This window comes from Xenopus laevis, chromosome 4S, assembly GCF_017654675.1.
Source record: "Xenopus laevis strain J_2021 chromosome 4S, Xenopus_laevis_v10.1, whole genome shotgun sequence".
Classification (NCBI taxonomy): Eukaryota; Metazoa; Chordata; class Amphibia; order Anura; family Pipidae; genus Xenopus; species Xenopus laevis.
The window spans coordinates 49,785,850-49,809,133 of NC_054378.1; the positions used below are offsets into that span (position 1 = coordinate 49,785,850).

The following is a 23,284-nucleotide window of genomic DNA, read 5'->3' on the forward strand; positions in this document are numbered from 1 at the left end:
TCGGGCATCAAATTTGAAAAATTTGGATTAATTATGAGACAATCCGAAAAAGTTTCGTTTTTTGTGCAACAATCTGAAAAAGTCGAGGTTCTTCCCAAACTGATTTTTCATGGTTTTCTAATGATAAATAAGGGTAAATCTTGGATTCTAGTTTGGTCAGACTTATTTTCAGTTAAAACATGAGTAAAATTCAGATTTTGATAAATAACCCCCAAGTGCTAAAACTAGGGAAAAAACGAATGCTAAAACATTCTTCATCTAAAAACGGTTGAGGTCATGTAGAATTCAATGGGAGTTGTCCTTTTCCAATTGAGGTTTTTTTTTTTAATTTGTAACTGCACACGGATTTCAAGATTTTCATATTTATACTCGGATTAGTTCCGCATTTTTTTTTCAATCTATTTTTATATTTGGATCTTTTAATAAATGACTTGACATTTGCCAACCTCTAAAACCCCTAAGGCAATAAATACTTGCAAAAGGGCAAATTACTGCTTTCCAAAAGAAATAATATATGGTTTACACGCAAAAAAGAATGAAAAGAAAGATAGGGGAAAAGAGGGAAAGATAGGGAAAAGAAAGATAGGGAAAAGATCCTCCACGCCTCAAAAAAAAAAAGAATTATGTTGCCATAAAGTTTCTATATTGAATGCTTCTTGATTCGGGCAAACTTTTCTCCCCTATCCTTCTTTTTAGAGTATATATTGGGTTTCCCGCAACTGTCCTTTATTAGGGTTTAACAGCACTGTACAATTATGAGCTGTGGACCCCATCTCTAAATTAATATATTGAAGATGCAGCTTCCAGCAGTAGTTTGGGGTTTATCCCTTGCCATTGTAAACATTATTAGTTGTGAGGTTTGTACACTACCTCTGATCGAATCCTGACCATCTATGTCAGATGAAATAATACTGTTTGTATGAGATGGAAAGGAAGGCCCAGAAGCTGTCTAATTACTAGTTACAGTAGTAAAATGCATCTGGCCCATGTTACTTGCATGTTGAGCGTTGTCTATTGCATCATTGATTTTTGGTGCTTCTGTGGGGAAGCAGTTAACGAAGCTTAGCAATTTATTTTTTTAACAACATGGATGCGCACAAATTCACATTTAGAGCATATGGTGAACAGTGCAGCTCAAGACAACTAAGAAGCTAAGTCCATGAAGAAAAATGAATTCTAATAAAAATGTCTTACTTCCAAGCTGGTAAGTGTGGGAGCCAATGTCTCCGAAATCTGTTGTCATGCAAAACAGGTTTACTGTGCTGGAAATAGGCCCTCATGGAGCCAAGCAATCTATTGCTGACAAACATCACACTGGTTTGTAAAGGACAATAACACATGATTATCAAAGCCAGGCAGGGCAGACAATATTCCTAACAGAATGTATGTGCTTTGTTGACAAGATAATAACAGAAACCCAAGAGGCTGTCATGGACAAATAATGTTACTGTGCACATAGGTGAAAAGGGATTATTATTATACCTTCAGCTATACAGTTGTATACTGCCACTGGTTATCTTTGCTATCACGAGTTATCCACATTAAGGCTAATGCTCACCAGCAATAATATCCCCCCCCCCCCTGAATCTATATTTTATAAGATGGAAATTAAAAGGATATTACTTTTTAAACAGGAAGGCTTTCTGTTGAGTCATATATGCAGTTCTAAAAGTATACATTTTACTTTTATATCCTAAATGTGCCAATTGCAAACAGATGCTTATAGTGAGTCATGGGATGCATTAAGTAATGTTTACATTGCACCAAATTGAATAAAACAAGAACGGAATAGTGTATGGTGTTACATGAATAACATTCCCTGTGTAAACCAATTAGGGTAAAATACCATTGTGGCATGGGTAACTAAGTCACAGATTACAATCATCATCTGTTATTATATAGTACCAACACTTATATCCATTTATCACCTTATTTCAGTTTAGGGCAGGGATTACAAGTTATTTAAAAATATATTTTTTTCAGCTGTTAAATGACTGTACAGGTATTGGATCAATTATCCAGAAGCCAGTTATCTAGAAAGCTCCAAGGAAGGGACAGACTCTATTTCAATCAAATAATTCCAATTAATAAAAACAATTCTTCTCTTCTGTAATAATAAAGCAGTATTTTGTACTTGATCCCAGCTAAGATATAATTAATCCATATTGGTGGCAAAGCAGTCCTACTGGGTTTATTAAATGTTTAAATGATTTTTAGTAAACGTAAGATATAGTGATCCAAATAACGGAAAGCCTGGAAAAAAAACAGTTCCTAAGAATTCTGGATAACAGGTTCCATACCTGTACTAAAATCCCTGCATCGTTGGCCAGTACTCACTATCCTTGCACTACCTGTGTATAAAAACAGGGTGCAGCATTAGAAAACATAAAACAATATTTATTATGAATCCAATGTTTCAGTGCCCAGACTACAGAAACTGTGCTGTACATTCCCTAGTATTAGCAGCTACTGCTTAATCTGCTGTCCAGGGTGCTGAAACGAGAGCCTCTGAGATCCAAGCACTTATCTATGAAACGAGCGATAACATCCTCATTTTAGTGCCTTTAAAGCACTATGGGAGTTATCACATTAAGTGAGGCAAGCAAAGGAAATTATTGAAGAAACTTCGTTCTTGGGTCACTGCACTGCATTTATAAACAAATGAAGCTCTATACTTGCAAGGTACACACAGTAGAAGTGCAGTGCTGAGGAGCCTGGCTTCTGTTATCTTCTTGCACTTGTTAATCACACATTGCTCACACCTTCCACAGGGATTTGCAGTTTTCTGGATCTAATTATTTTTATGTTAACATTTGTCCTATAATCTGACATGATTCTGTGGCATAGAACCATTACAGTTCTGCACTACATTGTCTTCTGTTTTTTTTGATCTCACAAGTACTGACTAAACTCCTTATAGTACATTTAAAAAAAGAAAACCAGACTGCTATCAAGTGAGGAGCACAAGATAAAATGCATGTGTCACACAAGCTTTCTGATTAAGTTATTTGGATTTTTTTTTCCCAGCAAGGTATTCAGTCACCACTTCTGTCATTAGAGCGCCCTCCAGTTGTAGCCCTTCCAGATAGTAATGCCGGATGTATTGCCTGCATATTGCTCCTCTTATTATACTTTGTTAGCCAACTAAACAGATGGCAGCAAAGGACTATCCCTTGCCTGATTCTGAAATCCTCCAACTTAAGCATATAAAGAACTGACTGCTTTTGGGACAGTACTATATTTTCCCCTGTATCCTTCTACAGTAAATCTTGGTGCACTCTGTGATCCAATGTAAGAGCAATTAGAAGTCCTGTGCATACATGTTTAACAATCACATGACACTGCCAGGTGTTGTTAACTCTATTGGTATAAAAGCCTATTGGGTCTGATTATCCTAATTAAGAATTTTACCTGTTAAACTGAATTTAGGTGTGAGCCAATACTCAGTGATGATGGCAGATGCACATGGTGTGCCTTTTTTTATTGTTTCCATTCCTCGTTACCCTCTATGCCACTGATCTCCAACTAGTGGCTTGTGAAAAATATGTTGCTCTCTGGTAATCTACCAGTCCACATAGAGGCTACAACATAACCAATAACAGCCCTTATTGGGCACTATCTTGGAACTTTTTTTCATGCTTAAGCTGCTCTCCAACTTTTTTATATATTTAAATGTGACTCACAAGTAGAAAAAAAGGTTGGGGACACGTGATCTATGCTATGACAAGGACTTCTGCACAGTGTATGCAATGCATGACATGTATGTCAAGCCATAGTGTGTTCAGGCTCACTAAGCATATAAGACAAAAGAATTGTAGGTAAAATGCACAAAGTTTTTTCGGTATTTCTCCAAATATTTCGTGACATATAAAGGATGTAACCTACTTGTTACTTTCTAGATAAAAACAAGAATGAGGGAGCAGAACCTCCTGTCTTGGGTTGGTTACACAGAAACTAGAAAGTCATGTAAGCAGCAACAGGACTAGACGTGACGTCAAGTGAATTATAACCCACGTGCCATATTTATCATTCCCTAGCAGAACATTGGCTGCAAAGTGACTCCATCTGTTAACACAGTGGGCTTTAATTCCACTAGATGGAGCAATGATTCCTTTATGAATACAGTTTGGAATCTGTAGAAAAATATTTCTTCAAGAGGAAAAAAAATAAAATCAAATCTATTCACCCCACCCCCTCTGTATCGGTATATCCGTGATCCATAATGCCTATTTTTATACAACCAACAGTTTATGACTAATCACCAACATGCATACAGTAAACACAGTCTGTGCTGAATTATAATAATACTGCTGAAAGAATTCTGGTCTTGTTTCCCTTTTTTTTTTTAATTTAATTTCTTTTCCCTGTGACCTGGTGCTTCAACCCCCACCCACACATATACTGAAATCATCTTTATTGCTATTTATAAACATAGGTACAATGAATTACACCCCTACCTTTTCTGGTTGATGCAATGAAAATTCAAATTTCATTCCTGAAAGATAAGTAGAGGAACAATCAATATAAGTAATAAAATCAGTTATAGAGGAAATACAGTAATTATTAACTCTATTTAACTAAAAAGCTGTAAATTGTGTAGGCTTAACCACAAAAAATATATTGCAAGGTCCAAGGGACAGGGGCACGAATGGCACAGAAAACTGCCATTACACAGGGCCAGAGAAATGAAGATTATACAACAATTGCTGACATACGACACAGAAAATAAGGGCTGCCCTACTCTAAAACTGGCCCTGCTTTAAGTGTGAATGTGGACATCCTACATATTATTATTATTATTATCAAGAACCAACATTCCAAACAACTGTACTGAGTCTCCTGCCCCTAAACATTAGCTTACTTCCCACTTCAGCTCAGACTCATGGATTCATTATATAATCATAACTAATACCAGGAGTACATGGTTGGGCACAACATACAGAGTCATGTAAAAAAGTAAGCACAGCCCATGTTGTTTTAATTTTCTCTAATATGTGCATGTATTTATATTTGATTATTCACACATTCATCCAAACAGTATATAAAGATGATGTAAAGTATCATGTAAGGTGACGGCATATCTATTATTTTTTTAATGAATAAATAATTGCAATTTCCACTATATTTGGTATAGAACCTCAGATAGGCACTTCTAACTGTCTATCAGTGTTTGACATCGACTAGAGACATTTTCTCCATTCCTCCATGCAGAATATTGTTAGCTGTTTGATGTTTAACGGGTTTTGTGCATGCACAGGATTTCGATTTGTGCATTTGCCACTCCAGAACCTTTCATTTTTTCAGCAATTCTGTGGTGGAATTCAAAAATAAGCACCCGCTTTGAGGCCACTAGAAGCAGCAACCAAGGGGTTGGTTAGCAAGATGTTGCTTTCAAGTCACTGGTTGGGGATCAATGATCTTTCAGATTTCATTCATTTTGGGAAGGCCTGCCCTGGGCAAGTTGCCAATTGTTTGAAATATTCTCCACCTGTAGATGACAGGAAAACAATTAAGCCAAATTGTTTGGTGATCTTTTTAAATCCTTTCCCAGACTCAGAGGCAGTTATAAACATTTTGCGTATCACCTTGCTGGCTCAAAGAGCTTATTCTATCTAGGCTAGGGATGTAGCGAACGTCGGAAAAAATGTTCGCGGACATGTTCGCGAACGTCCGGACAAAAATGCGAATGGTTCGCGAACGTTGCGAACCCCATAGACTTCAATGGGAAGGCGAATTTTAAAAGCTAGAAAAGACATTTCTGGCCAGAAAAATGATTTTAAAGTTGTTTAAAGGGTGCAACGACCTGGACAGTGGCATGCCAGAGGGGGATCAAGGGCAAATATGTTTCTAAAAAATCCATTGTTGACACAGCGCTGCGTTTTGTGCTGTAAAGGGCAGAAATCACACTACGTCACTCAGGTGGTGTTTCTGGAGACGGTATTATTATTGATATTTAGACAGAATGTGAAAAAGCTCACACAGCTAGGTGGCAGTGGTTTGAAGAACAGATGCAGATGAGAGATCAGCAGCAGGACAGACAGCTGCCCACAGCAGCTACATACAGAGCACTGCAGTAGAAGGTAGATTACTAGCCAGCAAAGCTACCTAACCTAAAATGTCCCTCAAATCCCTGCAGAGTTCTGTCCCTACAATACAGAGCAGTATCAAGTCGATTACTAGCCAGCAAAGTTACTATCAACAGCTCTCTCCCTACACTAGCTCTTCCAAGCACACACAGGCAGAATGAAAAAACGCTGCAGGGCTTCAGTTTATATATGGAAGGGGAGTGGTCCAAGGGGTGTGGGGGTGGTCCAGGAGGGAGAGCTTCCTGATTGGCTGCCATGTATCTGCTGGTCTGGGGGAGAAATGGCAAAAAAAAGCGCCAACTAAGGCGAACCCAAATTGGCGAACGTTGCGTTACGTTCGCGAACATTCGGCGGACGCGAACGGTCGATGTTCGCGCGAACAAGTTCGCCGGCGAACAGTCCGCAACATCCCTAATCTAGGCAAGGTGATACCATACACTTCAAAGAACGAAAAAGAACAGATTTTCATTTTAGCCTGCGGAGGGCAGGGGGAAGGCAGTTCGGGGAGATTGACGCCCCGAAGAAAAGGAGATTTTTTGCTGGGGCGACTAATCTCCCCGAATCTGCTTGTGTGGATTGACCCTAAAAGTTTGGAAGTAAGGGGAGATTCGACTGCTCAAGCCAGAGCATACTGGAAACAGACAGAAGCCAGAGAGAAGTCTTGTAGCCAGGAATGGGATTAAGTGGTGAATGGAGAAAAGAGGCAAAGTGTAAGTTGCTTGAAGGAGAGTATTTTGCAAATAAAGCATAGATTTATGGAGGGGCTTCATTGTTAAAGACTTTGAATGTGAGTGTTAGTAATTTGAATTTGAGTCTAGAGGAGATTGGGAGCCAGTGAAAGGATTTGCATAAGAAGCAGCTGATGTGGAGCGGTGAGATAAAGTCTAGCAGCAGCATTTAGAATAGCTTGGACTTGTGAAAGATGATGTGTTGGGACACCTGCAAGGAGTAAGTCGAGGTGAGAAATAATATGAGACAGAATAAGTATTTTAGTTGTATCTGGGCTGTATTTGGGCAATGTTGCTTAGATGAATACAGCAGAATTTGCTTGAAGATTTTGGGTGTGAGGTGAAAAAGACAGATGGAAGTCCAAGATATTTCCTAGGCAGTGTGCCTGGGTGGTTGACTGATAAATGATGTTATCGTCTATGAGTGAAAACTTTAGGACAGAGGAAGGTGTTCGAGGAAATGATTCAGTTTCATGTGGCACTGAGACATCCAGGAGGATACAGCAGAAAGGCAGTCTGTAACTTGGGAAAAGATGAGGGGTTAAGAGTTGACAGAAAGAGTTGGTTGTCATCTGCATCAAGGTGGTACAGAAGTCCAAATTAATGAATACGTTTTCCAAGAGAAACAGCAGAGGGTCTAAGACAAAGCCTTGGGGAATAGAGCGAGGGAATGAAGTGGAGGTAGAGTTAGAAAAAGTGACTTTAAAAGAAACATCAGAAAGATACGATTTAAACCACGGAAGAGCAATATCACTAATGCCAGCTGAGTATAGGCAGGAGTGGGCTTCAACTGTGTCAAAGACTGCAGAGTGATTTAGAAGGATGATTATGGAGTAGTGACCTGTAGACTTTCCAAGGAGAAGATCATTGGTTACTTTGGTGAGCTAGGTCGAGAAAGGAGCTGTGAGTGAGATGCAGGACCAGTGAGTGAGGTTGGGAAGGTTGTTGTGAGTGAGATGCAGGACCAGGACTTTGTAAACAAGACTTTCCAGAAATTTGGATGCAAAAGGAAGAAAGGAAACTGGATGATAGTTTGTGGGCCAGCTGGGATAAAGGGAAGGCATTTGAGGATGGGAGTGATTAGTGGTTGTTTGTATGAAGATGGAAAAGTACCAGTAGAAAGTGAAAGGTTAAATATATGAGTAAGTGAGGGATGAGTATATCAGAAACAGGGTAAAAGAGGTGAGAAGATATGGGGGTCAAGGGAGCATGAAGTGTGGTTTGAGCAGAATAGACATTTGCTAATTGGATTAGGAATGAATCCATGTCTCATTACTCTTCAGTAGCTGTGATTTTTATCTTATATATCCTGTATATGGAATAGTGCAAACAATAAAATGTTACATTTTGCCATTTGTTGTATGTTATGAGGTGATATTATTCCTTTGTATTTACTTTTATTGCAGATGTTATGGAATTTGTGTGTGCCGTCTGCAATGAGCCTCAAGAGAAATAAACAAATTACCCCTGAATGGCTGGTTGATATGCTGTGTGAGAAGCAGGCGTGTTTTTTTTTTTAACTATTAATTCTATCACAGCAAGACATTCAGCTGCAGAAACTGAAGATTTATATTCACTGTCAGTAATATCAACATGTAGTAGCTAGGAATTTACATATCTAAATATGTATTATTTCACCAAATGGCTAAATGGATTATGGAGAAATTAAATAAACTCTGCTTTCTGGAAATTCACGCACACAGCCTGTAGATGAGACATTCAAGGCTTCCCTTGTATTCAAGGCTTCCCTTGGGATGTAGTCTCTTTGGGGAAGGAGGAAGAATTCTGGTGACCTTTCAGCTAAAAGCATATTTCATGGAAGCCAGTGCAACTAACTGCCAGTCTCCCAGGGATGTCAGTCATGACTACGGCTGAATGTACCAAGTGCTGAGTTTCACTATAAAGCATTAGAATAAGGGTGACTGGCCAGCTACCTTTCAGCAATGACTAAATACAAATCAGCTATCTATTCTTTAAGTTCTTTGGTAAATACAGTTCATCCCCTGCAATCAGGATAGCCACATATTCAGATGATTTGTAAATAAAAAAACAAAACAAGTGATATAGAGACAATCTGCCCCATATCCCAGAAGGGCTTCTCTTTGCATCATCTATGATGAATCAACTTCTTCTCTAAAGGCAGTTTGCAAATATTACTACAGGTATGGGACCTGTTATCCAAAATGCTCAGGACCTGTGGTATTTCGGATATGGACCTTTCTATAATTTGGATCTTCCTACCTTAAGTCTACTAGAAAATCATGTACACTATAAAGTTTACGAAATGCCCTCTGTGAAGAGCGATTGAGCAGTGCCCTTCAGTGATCATTTTGTCATTATACAAACTGTTTTTTGCATTTACAAAACAAAAGCTTTTACTAGGATTCATGCGAGTCATTCCTTTTGTTTTAACTCAATAAGAAAAGCCATAGGAATCTGTTATTGTCAGTTTACGCATCTATATATTAAAGAAGAAGGAAAGCGACTGAGGCAGTTTATTGCCAATAGATAACCCACACTAGTGCAAGCTAGAATGCTATATTTATTCTGCAGAATGCTTTACCATACCTGAGTACACAGCTCTAGAATCTTTCTCTCTGTTTGTTTAGGATAGCAGCTGCTGTATTAGCTTTGTGTGACATCAATTCCTGCCTGAGTCTCTCCTTGCTGTCTCATAACTCTGGGCTCATATTATAGCAGGGAGCTAAGAAGGGGGAGAGGAGCAAACTGAACATGCTCAAGCCCTAGCCCTGGAGGTTTAAACAGAAAGAAGTAAGTCTGATACAGAAGCCCATGTGTACACAATAGAAGGAAAAATAATCAGTTTTTCTTTTGACAGAGGACTCAGAGCAGCATCACTTTAAATGTTTACTGGTGTATTTATATAGACCTTTTTGATAAAGCTTACTTAGTTTTAACCTTTCCTTTTACTTTAAAGGCAAAACTCTCTGCATCATAATCACAAATGAGAGACATAGAAAGACGATTCATATTAAGCTAGTCACACACACAGGCTGAGTGTCTCAGCATCCCACCTGATGTATATTCACATATGCCCATGTATTTGAAATACCAAATTATATTAATCTCCAAGACTGATCCCCAGGCCAATCAGTGACAACTCAAGCGAAATACATGCCAGGCTATTTGCGTTCTAACCTGAATTATCTGTTGGTCCATTGCTTTTTTGCAATTTTCCCAATGGTTTTTGCAGTTATTCCTGTAGTTGATCAGCCAAGTCAACTGTTCTGGAGGCAACACATCTACATATAATGATATAGTTTGACAGAGTGCAGCATTTTATTCTCCACTTAATGGTGTGCAGGTATGGGACCTGTTACCAAGAATGCCCTGGATCTGAGGCTTTCCAGATAAGGGACCTTTCTGCAATGTCAGACTGGGATGCCTGGGGCCAACCAGAAAACCTTAGACCATGGGGCCACCAGAAGACTTACCATGGGCCACTTTCCAAACTATTATTCCTCCTCTCCTCACTCAACTTCTTTATTCTCCTAGTCTTTTTTACCTACTTATATTCTTCCAACATTTTTTTCCATAAATAAATAGGGAATGACCATCAAATAGGCTAAATGCTAAGAAGCAAGAGGGCCCACTGACACTTGGGCCCACCAGGAGTTTTCCTGGTATCCCGGTGGGCCAGTCTGACACTGACTTTCTGTCATTTGGATCGCCATACTTTAAGTCTACTAAAAAATCCTTTCAACATTAAATATAATAGGATCTTATATTATATCTATAGTTAGAATCAAGTACAATGTACTGTAGTAATATTACAAAGAAAAAGGATTTCCAGATGGCCTTCCCCTAATTCAGGTTTCTGGATAAAGGGTTTACAGATAACATTCCATACCTGTACTAAAAAATCAACTGAGAAAGCTGGGAAATGCTGTTTAGTAACATAAAACATGTTACTAAAGCAGATATGTGATTTTGCAGTTATTTCTTTCCAAGGAGAGTAAGTTTGTGGCCTTCTGAAATACTGCTGCCTGTCTATTTAGTGGAAAGTAGTTTCATAGTTGAAGGAAAGTTGCTGCAGTGTATGTCCTTGCAGGAATTGGGCTCTCTGCTTTTATTTAAAGTAATTTATAACTGATTCCCTTAATGTGACTTTCCTGAATATAATGTATTCAAAATTATTGATTCTAACATATTAATATCTAAGTGATTAAGATTTTCCAGTACAAGTGTACTTACTGGAATGGTAAATGATCCTAATGGACCTTCTTTTCTCACCTCTGTAGCCTGGCTTAATAGAAACTAAAGTGAAGTATGAATATCAGCAGGAGCGGCCACAGAAAGTGAACAAACCAATGTATGCTCTCATCACTAGAAGAGAGATCACAGCCTTATTATCGATGTGGATATATTGGAAATAGAGGCCTATTTAACGTTTTCCGGCAGCAAACTTCTTTTGCTTTGTTTGGGAGCCTAATGTGAGAAACAAAGGTGTCTCTTGAAAAGTGCGGCTGTTTTTTTACCTGTGAAATGTTTTATCTCATGAAGCATAATGCAGATTTTCAGTTTTTCAAAGGGAATGCATAAATTACCACTTCCCCTTGCACCATGTGATAGGAATGCGTCATATGGAAAATAAAGTCAGAATTATTTTTAGAACTGCAAAAACCGTAAATATGTTTACTTTGGAGGATATTGGTTTCACTATCACTCACTGGCAATCTGTGATATATAATATATATATATATATATATATATATATATATATATATATTATATATATATATATATATATACACACACACACACACACACACACAGTAGTTCTTCTCTCTGGAGTCAGACAAGTAGAATATCCTGCTTGGTAAATAAATAATGTCTGCAATGGTGGTAAAAGCAGAGCTCGTCATGTGTTCCTGAGCCACACTGCCCATAGAAGAGCATTTTCTATTAGGCTAAGTCTCAGTGTAACTATCCCTGCTAACCAACCCGTCACCTCAACTGTTGCAGGACTATCCATATCTGATTGTCAGGCAACTATCTCAAAATGGGAAAGAAAAACAATTTCCAGGCTTCTGTTACAAAACTGATCATTCCCCTAATGAAGAATTGTTCCTTCTGCATTTAGTGCACTCAGGTACTGGGAAGTGGGGAGGAGTTGCTAGCAGGACTTGGGTTATGCCAGACTAACCAGTCATATAAACTTTGAAGGTGATCACACACATTTGCATAGCTCAGCCTTGAATGCCTTAATGTATTAACAAGAAACAATCCAAATACATTAGCCTGGGTGCGCACAATCTTTTTCTCACTATTTATACAGTAACTATATTTCAGTTGCTATTAGCTCGGGGCACATGCAGCCATCTCTGCTGCCCTTTCCTGGAAGCTCTTTTGGAGTCTAGCACAGCGGTACTTTACGATATACTGGACTAAACCATTTATTTTACTCTTTACTCTTGCAATGGTATGTAAGAACAACATGTTTCCCCCCAAGCCCTGAAATATGCTGTCCTTTTCAGTACCACCAAGAACACATACGTTGTGAAAACTATATAATACTGCCTCTGATTGGAAAACTAGATAGCGGCCTCACCATCCAAACACAAGAGGTGAAGAAGGGAGTCAGTGTCTATCTGTCTATATATAATTGTGTCTGCTTTACAGTCTGGCTAATTCTCTCTATCAGCCTCTGCTGTCAGTATGTCTCCAGAACCATCTGTGTATCTGAACATGTTCCCACTATACTATATGTCTTATGTATGTTCTTCTCACCTATACTGAGAAAACCCAAGAATTCTGGCTCGGCTGATTGCTAATCGCTTAAATTTATCATCTTGACATATGACTTCTAAATATTGCCATCCTTATGCTTATTGCTTGCAAAAGACTTGCCTCATCACATTTCCAGCAGCATACAGAAAAACATCCTTAAGTGCAATGATCTCAGACAGTAAAATTGAGCTGCAAAGATCCCCATTTCTAATCAAATCTCACTTTAGCATTATACAGAATCCTTGACATTTTCTGCATTTAAATCCGGGAGTTAGTAAGCAACATGTCAGGGTATCATAAATTATATTAACATGACTACTGCAGTATGTGCCCACCCACTGGGAGGAAGGAAAACTAATTTCTTTCAGTGCTTTTACAATTTTCTTTAACTTGTAAACTGATAGTGGATGTAGTCTGATAACTCCGTTTCAAAAGGGTGATTCCCACCCTTAATGACCTTCTTAATGAAATATAAGCTTTATGACTTTCAGAGATTTAATTAGATTGCAAGCTCCGCTGTAAAGGTCATATCTATTTATAGTGCAGCAAAAGAACAGCAGTAGAGCTTATTTTAACGAAGACGAGATCATTCTTCACCACCACAAATACCTTAAAGGAGAACTAACACTAAGGGGCAGATTTACAAAATTCGAGTGAAGAATTCAAATGTAAAAAACTTCGAATTTCGAAGTATTTTTTGGGTACTTCGACCATCGAATTGGTTAAATTCGTTCGAATTCGAACGATTCGAAGTAAAAATCGTTCGACTATTCGACCATTCGATAATCGAAGTACTGTCTCTTTAAAAAATACTTCGACCACCTACTTCGGTAGATAAAACCTACCCAAGTCAATGTTAGCCTATGGGGAAGGTCCCCATAGGCTTGCCTGTGATTTTTTGATTGAAGGATTTTCCTTCGATCGTTGGATTAAAATCCTTCGAATCGTTCGATCGAACGAACAATCCTTCGATCGATCGCAGGATTTGCGCAAAATCATTCGACTTCGATATTCGAAGTCGAACGATTTTAGTTCCCAGTCGAATATCGAGGGTTAATTAACCCTCGATATTCGACTATTGATGAATCGGCCCCTAAAAGAATGCTTGCTGTTTTATGAAACTATACATATATATATATTTTTTTTTGGTGGAGTTGAACCTGATAGAGTATTTTTTAACCTAAATTAACTAGTTAACTATATAATTTACAGCCATTCCAAATGAGATCCATCCAAGTCAAATGCAACTGTGACAAAGACAAGATCTAATAAAAATCATAATAATGTATTCCCTTTAAAAAACAAAACTACCTACTGCAATCATTCTAAACATTTCACATATGAAGTAAGAGAGTATAGCAAGCCTACTGTGTTGAAAACCTGAAAAAGTTACAAATACTTATCAACATAACGATACTATTTAATATATTTTTACACTGGCCTAACCAATCTAAGTCTAAGATATCATGCAAATTCTACAGCACGTATATGCATTAGTAACATTTCATTGTTTGTAGATGTAAATTGTTACATTTTGTGATTGAGACCCCTACTCAGTAATGTGCTGTGGAAGATGATGGTGATTTATGAATATTAAATGTATTGGAGACACTTAAATACTCTTGATAAACCAATATTCCACAAAGTTCTCAAGAAATGATGCTTATGGATATACTGTAGCTATTTGCAATCATCAATCTTGCTAACTGACTATATAAAGCACGATAGGACATATTCACTAAAGGTGACTCCAATGGGACATAAATGAACCAATGTGCTTCAACTGTTATTTTTCTTTAGGTATGAATAATTTATTAGGTGATAAGAAGAGCATTATATTTTACTGACCTGTAGTGAATATATACATTAATATTAATATATTAAAGTTTAACAATTAGCACAACTATTAAGCTAGTTTCTAAAACAGAATCACCTCTAGCTCAAGGCCATGTAAAGTACAGGGCTCCCTAGAGCCTTACTACCCTTAGTACAACCAGTATATTGCTGCATGCCGCAAGTGCATTACCTAATGCAATTTTTGTTTTTTCGATTGTTTATGTTAAAGATCCAAAATAAAAGGAGCCCCCGATTCTCTATGTTTTTTCTCTACATAAATGAATCTGTTTTGAACTAAAAGAGAGCAGACATGAACAACGCATTTAACAAAGCAAGGCATGCAAGGTTAAGACAGCCACAAAGCTACAAATGTGAATCAAATCAGGTTACCATCAGGAAGCAAGTGAACCTGTACATTTTCTCTACTTGTCTGAGAGGTGTTTTAAACAGTCACTGACATTCCTGATGTTAAGAGAAGTTTGGTAAAGGATAATGAACATGAACAAAAGGAGAAATAGCGAATAGACAGACATCATTCCTCTACCCAAACAGCAAAACTAGTATTTAATGTTACTGCCACAATGTTACTGCACACATGCAGAATTAGTTGCTAGAGAATGCAGAGGCATTAGAACAACAAAGACAGAAGAAGGCCCAAAATGGTCTCAAATGTGCAGTGGCCCAGTAATGATCTGAACAGTTTCAATATCCGTGCTCAAAATCATTTTCAGTACGTTGGAATGGCCCATGGCGTTTTTGTTTTTAAACTTTTACAAGAAAAAATCAATAGAGAAGGCAGAAAAGAAGACAAAAGCAGATTTGCCAAAGGAGCCACGGCCTTTGGCATTTTAATGTGGGTCCAGCAAATATTTGTTTTTCCAAAATTCCTATATGAAAATGTATAGGATTGGAGACACAATAAGGAATAAGAGTATGGGTTATATTTATGCAGTGCTCATGCACAACATGAATCAGCTTACAAAGTGCTCCCTGTGTAGCTCTGGGTTGTCACATAGAAGCACAAATACTGTTAGTCAGTCCTTGAATTGGAGTGAAAAAAGTAGAGAGATGCTCTGTGTGGTGAGCGTAGTGTGCAGAATGCTAAAACAAGCCCCTCCCACAACCATATGCCACACCCATTGTTACAAAAAGTCTCACACACCAGTACTTTCTGGTTTCACCCAATTTAATAATTATTATTAATATCGATAGATAAGATATTAATAATTGCACTTTAATTGATTTATAAGTGAATTGATCACAATCTGTTGGCACTTTATCACCTTATTGGTGTTTTAGTTGAATTGTAGTAATTCAATAATCGATTCATATTAAATGAATTGTTTATGAATTAGAAATTACAAAGCATACACAATATTTAAATGAAAATCTAATTGAGTTCTAGTTTCATTCCATTTAAGATATCTATTTAAGGTTAAGCACTAGCACTTTGTGGGATTACTTGTCAAGTGGGGAACCAATATATATATAGAATCACGGGATTAAATTGTTTAACTGAATATCGAAAGATATAGTGATATTTCTTTATTGGTGTGTTTTTCCTGATCAAAAAGACGGGGATACTTTCTTTCTTTTCTCCTATATAAAAATTCAGATTGCCAGTTTGTCAAGATCCTGCTGCAAGGATGCCACATCCTGGATGGAATTAATTGGGCTGGATAATTTTTTGTTATCTGCAAACACTGATACATTACTTACAATACCCTCCCCTAAGTCATTAATGAACAAGTTAAATAAAAGTGGACCCAATATCGAGCCCTGAGGGACCCCACTAAGAACCTTACTCCAAGTAGAGAATTTACCATTAACAACCACCCTCTGTACCCGATCCTGTAGCCAGTTTCCAATCCATGTGCAAACCACTTCATTAAGCCCAACAGACCTTAGTTTAGAAAGTTTGTGGGGTACGGTATCAAACGCTTTGGCAAAATCCAAATAGATCACATCTACTGCCCCCCACTGTCCAGCATCTTACTTACCTCATCATAAAATGCAATCAAATTTTTCTGACATGACCTATCCTTCATAAAGCCAAGCTGATTACTGCTCATAATGTCATTCTCTAGGACACAATTTTGAATGTGATCCCTTAACAAGCCTTCAAATAATTTGCCCACCACAGATGTCAAGCTTACTGGCCTATAATTGCCAGGCTGAGATTGTAATCCAATTTTTAAATATTGGAATAACATCAGTTTTTCTCCAATCCATAGGCACCATACCAGATGAAAGCGAATCTGAGAAAATCAGAAATAGGGGCTGGCCTAAAACTGAACTAAGCTCTCTTAGAACCCGGGGGGTGTATGCCATCAGGCCCTGGAGCCTTGTTTACATTCATTTTTATTAAAGCTTTATGAATCATATCCTGAGTCAGCCACTGACTAGATTGAGCTGACACATTAGTGTAGCTATAAAGTGAGCCTGAGAACCCAGACTCCTCTATTGTATACACTGAAGAAAATAACTGATTTAGCACATTTGCCTTTTCTGTATCTGTTACAAACATACTGGTACCATTATTTAATGGAGCAACACTCTCAACCTGCATCTTTTTACTATTAATATATTTAAAAAAAAAATTTTAGGGTTAGTTTTCACCTCCACCACAATATTACTCCATTCTATGTTACCCATGATTATTTCATATAGATCATTCTCTCACTATTCCTTAACCTGCTGCTGTTTAATACCTTCATTTTCTCTTTTTTTGTTTCTTCTCTCCTTTTCTCTATACCCCTCTCTGATGCCTCCACCTTCTTTATCTGTTTAACACTTCTCTATCTTTTCTACTTCTCTCCCAGCAACCTTTTCTCTCCTTTTATCCTCTATATATTTAACTATATTTTATTTTACCTCTGCATTTTATTTGCATGCAGAAGTGGAGAGAAGAAAAAGAAAGTTCTGGGATTCAAAACTCTTGTATCCCCGCTGAGGGGATGTTATTTCACAGAAATAAAAAAGTGAAGGTAAGGCATCCCTGTGCATTCCTCCCCAATTCCTTTGCTCTTTCATCAAAATGGGAGGCCGTTTGTGATTTGTTGATATCTGTCCCCTTCGGCTGCTCTCATTTCAGCCACAGACTAAAATAATAGAACAATGCTACATGGCTTTGCATGTTCATAGACCAATGAATCTAATAATACTCTAGGCATAGGATAGGTACAAGGCTAGTGGGGCAGGCGTTCTATGGGCCACTGAGCCAGCTTCTGACCAGGGTCCTATATCAATAATAAAATAACTTTGTAACAAATAAGGCTTCAGACAAAGCAACTGATGGGGTGACCATGAGTACAGTGGAGTAACTATAGAGGAAGCAGACTGCTGTCTAGGGAGGCCAAGGGAATGAGGGGGGGATCACAGGGTCTGCTTCTTCTAAAGTTGCAAACTGTCAGGGAGAGTGGAAGCTGAGAGGGGGATGGGTGGGGGGCCCTCTGAACATTTTTGCAGGGTGGGTGGGCCAGGGTGGGTGGGCCAGGGTGGGTGGGCCCCTCTGAACATTTTTGCAGGGGGCAAGAGGTTTCTGACTAGTACTTTGTTTCAGTACAGTTATGGGCTCTTAAATAGGCTCTTTAACTTGGTATGTTCTAGTTGCATCACTGGCTGTCATTATATTATGAACTGATTACATTTTTAAATTAAAATTTCCAGAACCAGGAAACTGATTACATAGTTGCGGTTCTGCCTGGCTTGTAGGCAGAGAAACATCAGCTGCTGTCATCACTTTTCTCACTTATTTCCATTTTGTAATAGGGTGACTAGGGTGCCGTGCCAAATCCAGTGGAATGGAGGTTACAGTCTCAGCATGCATTGTGACAGATAATTATTTGTTAAGTGGATTTGCCAAGCAATTCTGATGTGTGTTATATGAAAGAGAATGCAATTGCGCTGTGTTGGTATTGCTGTAATTTATGCTTCCAGTGACTAATAAACAGTGGGGATATTTCTCTAGAGACGACGCACGGCGATGTCTGCTATCTACTTTCTAAATCAGTTGATCGATGTTTGCCTTACTTACAGATCACTTCTAGGCACATTGTCTACTAAACAATGTTCTTAGGGAAACATGCTGGTAAAACTGAACGTGGCTGCACTGTGAGGGAATCTCTGTGACATATAGCAATGTTTACATATGCTTGTTATTGTGCCGATGGCTGCAAAGCCAAATATAGGTATTTCATCTATATTAAAATTGACGCCACCATTTTTATTCTTATGCCCAAGGCATTAACATAACATAGATTTGAATAAAGCGGTTATTATGAAAACAATCATTCTAATTATTAATAAGGAGAGCACCTTTATAAAACAAAAAGGTGTTTGTTTGAGCTGGACCTAAAAACTTTAGTAAACAATGTAAAACACCTTTTTATGTGTGACATCCCTGTATAGGCTCGTCTGCTAAAGATTTCAAAATGTCCCCCAACCAGCACGTGGCTTGTGCCATTATAAGCCTATGGAGCTACTTAATGTGATTTTACATTTTTCTTAAGATTCCTGCTGTGAGACAATCCCACACAGTTATTTTTAACCTTCTTTCTAGTGCATCTCATACAGACATCTTTTCTTTTCCACAGACCCATATTCCTGAATGCACACAGGCTCTTTAGCACAATATATTGTATTCAATTCATATTTGTAGAATAACATATTTGTTTAATCTGAGTTAAATTAATAATATAATAGTCCATCATGAGTTGAACATATTTTCTGATTGTTTTAATAAAAAAAGAATATGGTTTAAGTACATCTTGAGGCAAACTGGGAAGACAGGGAAATTGAAACTGGTTTTTGTTTTCAGCTTCCTGTTTCTTGCAAGTAGTTATGGGAGGAATAAAAGGTAGATAATGAGATTACTAGTACGCAGTCCATGCAAAACGGACTCTTGGTTATCTGACCCAACAAGAGGGGTAAGACATTGGGCACATGGGGCACTCGCTGAAAACCATCTTGTCTGTCACTGATTGTAATGTTACTGAATGTGAAGCCCACAGAGAGGTAGCAGATTGCTAGACAGAGATGAGTGAATGTGCTTGTTTTACTTCATGTAAACATTTAGATACTGTGGGAAATTTTGGAAAACTGTTACATTTTGCATAAATGCATTGGTATGAATGGGAAAGCATAGTTTGCTTTGCTATCGCTTATTCATTGCCTTGCATTGTTAGAGAAACTCATTTTCCCTATGCTAAAACACTCCTACCTAGAAAAAGGCCTCCTATTTCCCGTTTTTTTCCAAACCCACACATGAACATCTCCTTAGACAGCCAGAGGGAGAGCTCCATTCTAGTGGTAGGCGAACAAATTCGCCAGGTACAAATTCGCAGTGAATTTCCGCGTTTTGCCGCCAGCGAATAAATTCGCACATCTCCAGTGAAAATTTGCCAGTGAAAATTTCAGTTTTAAAGATTTTTCATGAAAATTTCAGATTTTCACGGTTTTTATGTGAAAACCTTCAAATTTCATGATTGTTGAGTGAAATCCTTCAAATTTCACGATTTTTGAATGAAATCCTTCAAATTTCACGATCTTTGAGTGAAATCCTTCAAATTTCATGATTTTCGAATGAAATCCTTCAAATTTCAAGCTTTTTGAGTGGAATCCTTCTAATTTCACGATTTTTGCATGAAAACGTCCGATTTGCACAGTTTTTTTGGGAAAACTTTCGAATTTCACGATTTTTTGTGAACTTTCCCATTTCATGATTTTTCGCAAATTTTTCGGGAGAAATTCACCTATCACTACTCCATTCCCTTTGGTTAATGTGGAAGGCAAGGGATGGCTAATAATAACATAATATTCAGGAAAAACTGACCCACACAGTAAAATACTATCATGGATCCATAAAAATGATTTCCACCAGTAAAACCACAATGTTTGCAAAACTTTACCAGTGAATAATTACAAGTAGACAGTGGCACCTAAAGGCATAGGTGGTGAAAGCCCTGCCTATTTTTTTGCTTTTAATTTGGCTGATTACAGGAAGAAGTGTAACATAATTATACATTATTTCTTTAATTATACATTAGTTCTTTAAAAAGAACTAGGGGCGCATTTATTTAAAGGGACCTTCAACCTCTCCAAATTTTATTTATTTTTTGCATAATAAGCAATTTGACAATATACATCAATTATAAATGCAATTTGGAATCTATATTTGTTTATTCCTTTCTTTCCCCTGGATCTGACTCTTGAAGAAAAGAGAGACCGCATTTTCAGCATAAATTTAATTTATTTTGCTTAAAGGGATTGTTCACCTTTGAGTTAACTTTTAGTATGCTGTAGAGAGTGATATTCTGAGACAATTTGCAATTGGTTTTCATTTTTTATTATATAAGGTTTTTGAGTTATTTAGCTTTTTATTCAGCAGCTCTTCAATTTGCATTATAAACAATCTGGTAGCTAGGGTCCAAATGACCCTAGCAACATGCATTGATTTGAATAAGATACTGGAATATGAACAGGAGAGGACCTTACTAGAAAGATGAGCAATACAAAGTAGCAGTAATAATTAGTGTGTAGCCTTACAGAGCATTTTGCTTTTTAGATGGGGGCAGCAACGCTTATCTGAAAGCTGGAAAAAGGCAAATAATTATAAAACTATCAAAAATTAATAATGAAAACCAGTGGAAAAGTTGCTTAGAATTGGCCGTTATATTACATACTAAAAGTTTACTTAAAGGTGAACCACTTCTTTAAGTTGATAAAGGAGAATCTATAATGCAGGACAAGGAAATGGCTGTGAATGAAAGTATTCAGAATATCTTAGTAAAGTAAAAAAAGTAATGTCAGAGAAATGACTACATTGTCTTATTGCCACCTGGATAAATACAACTGTTTCAAGACATATTTCTGATACAAACAGATGTGAATGTAGACGCTGATACTAGAGACTATGAGCAAATGCTTGTCCTTTAAACTAGATTAACTCTGAGCATCCTCTAAATGCCATCTTGATCCCCTCAAATCTGCACACTGATCACAATAAGACAAAGATGTTGCTTCTTTTTGAACTTTCAAAGTAACAGAAAACAAACTGATGGGTGTTTCTGTTTCTTCAGGTTAAGCCACAAGTTTAATATCTACATCAGACTCACCTGTGTGTACAATTCTAGGGCACAGTTTTTTTGGGATACATAACACATACAATGAAACCTCAACCTTACATCCCCTAAAGTTTTCCATTATTTTGCATAATTCTTTTTTGTGGTCCCATCTCTCTCTCTCTCTCTCTCTCTCTCTCTCTCTCTTTCTATATATATATGCATAATAGGGATGCACCGAATCCACTATTTGGGATTCGGCCAATCCCCGAATCCTTGGTGAAAGATTTGGCCGAATACCGAACCGAATCCTAATTTGCATATGCAAATTAGGGACAGGAAAGGAAAAAAGTGGAAAAAATTCTTCTTTTGTGACAAAAAGTCAAGTTATTTCCCTACATGCCCCTAATTTACATATAAAGATTGGGATTCGGTTTGGCCAGGAACAAGGATTTGGCCGAATCTGAATCCTGCTGAAAAATCCTGGCCGAATCCCGAACCGAATCCTGGATTCGGTGCATCCCTAATGCACAATACATTTTCCTGATTTTACATTTTCCCAGATTTGCATCATTTTTTTCTGGTTCCCTAAAAAATGTAAAATGGGTGGTTCTACTGTAGTGAAATCTTATTCATGCTACATGTCCATCTGACCAATATAATAGTGAGTATGTATAACAAAGGGTCTGCTAGACTGTTAATTTAACCATTACATGGTAATGTGAAAGGGGCTGTAGACACCGCTGTATGTAGGTCTGATGCCACCCTAAGCACCTAAATATGCCTCAAGTTTGCAGAAGTGACGTCACATGAAGTGTGCAAGTGATGTCACTCCCCACTGCGACTGATGTCACTTCTGCACCGCATTGGGCTGCATAGCTCTCAACTACACAGCTCAGTCGCTGCCACACTAAGCACAGGCCCTCGGTTGCCTATATATAAATATGATCCTGACTTAGACTGTAAGCTCCTCTGTTGCCGAATTGGTGCGACTGATGTATAATCTCTGTAAACTTATTCAGAATATGTTGGTGGGATATAAATAAAGGGCTATAATAATACAATGGATTTTCAATAAATATATTGTAACAATTGGGATTATATTTTGTGTGTAAATTATTATAATTGCTTGCAAGGAATGGGAGAGTATAGAATACTTGTGACTATTATTATTGGTCTACATAATAATAACTGTTTTGTGTAATATATTTATGAAATCTCCAGTTCTTGTCTGCATCTCCCAGCTAGCAGATGCCTGAGTGTCTGGAACCCATTGTGACTATAACCATAGGTCCAGGTTGTGGTACCTGCCTTTATTAATGCTGTGCTCACTTGACTTTCTGCTTTTCATGCGCAGTGAATAGCAATTTCCCTTGTCAATCTCTGCCTTCTGTTGAACAGGTTCATCTGCACTAATAAGTACAATGTAAATGCAAAGATTATTACTTCTTTATTCTACTACAGACAGAACACGAATGCTACACTATAAAGAAATAATATTATTTACAATATTCACATATAATAATTGTACTCCAAAAACCTATGGACCACAGTATGTAGCAAGGCAGCCACAGAAAAAGCATCTGCACCTACACAGGGGTGTGAACTAGGGATGCACCAAATCCAGGATTCGGTTCGGGATTCAGCCAGGATTCGGCCTTTTTCAGCAGGATTCGGATTCGACTGAATCCTTCTGCCCGTCCGAACCGGAATCCTAATTTGCATATGCAAATTAGGGGTGGGAAGGAAAATTGCGTGACTTTTTGTCAGAAAACGAGGAAGTAAAAATATTTTCCTAGCCCTAATTTGCATATGCAAATTA

General features: G+C 37.8%; 1 protein-coding gene across 3 annotated transcripts in view; it reads right to left on the reverse strand.

Moving 5' to 3' along the window:
- The window catches only part of chst8.S (carbohydrate (N-acetylgalactosamine 4-0) sulfotransferase 8 S homeolog), a 293,304-nt gene that overhangs the window by 16,419 nt on the left and 253,601 nt on the right, over window positions 1-23,284 (reverse strand). For all 3 annotated transcript variants that reach the window (XM_018240484.2, XM_018240485.2, XM_018240483.2), the window contains one exon: window positions 4,458-4,495. In XM_018240484.2, the coding sequence (XP_018095973.1) occupies window positions 4,458-4,495 (38 nt within the window). The remainder of the gene's footprint in view (window positions 1-4,457; window positions 4,496-23,284) is intronic.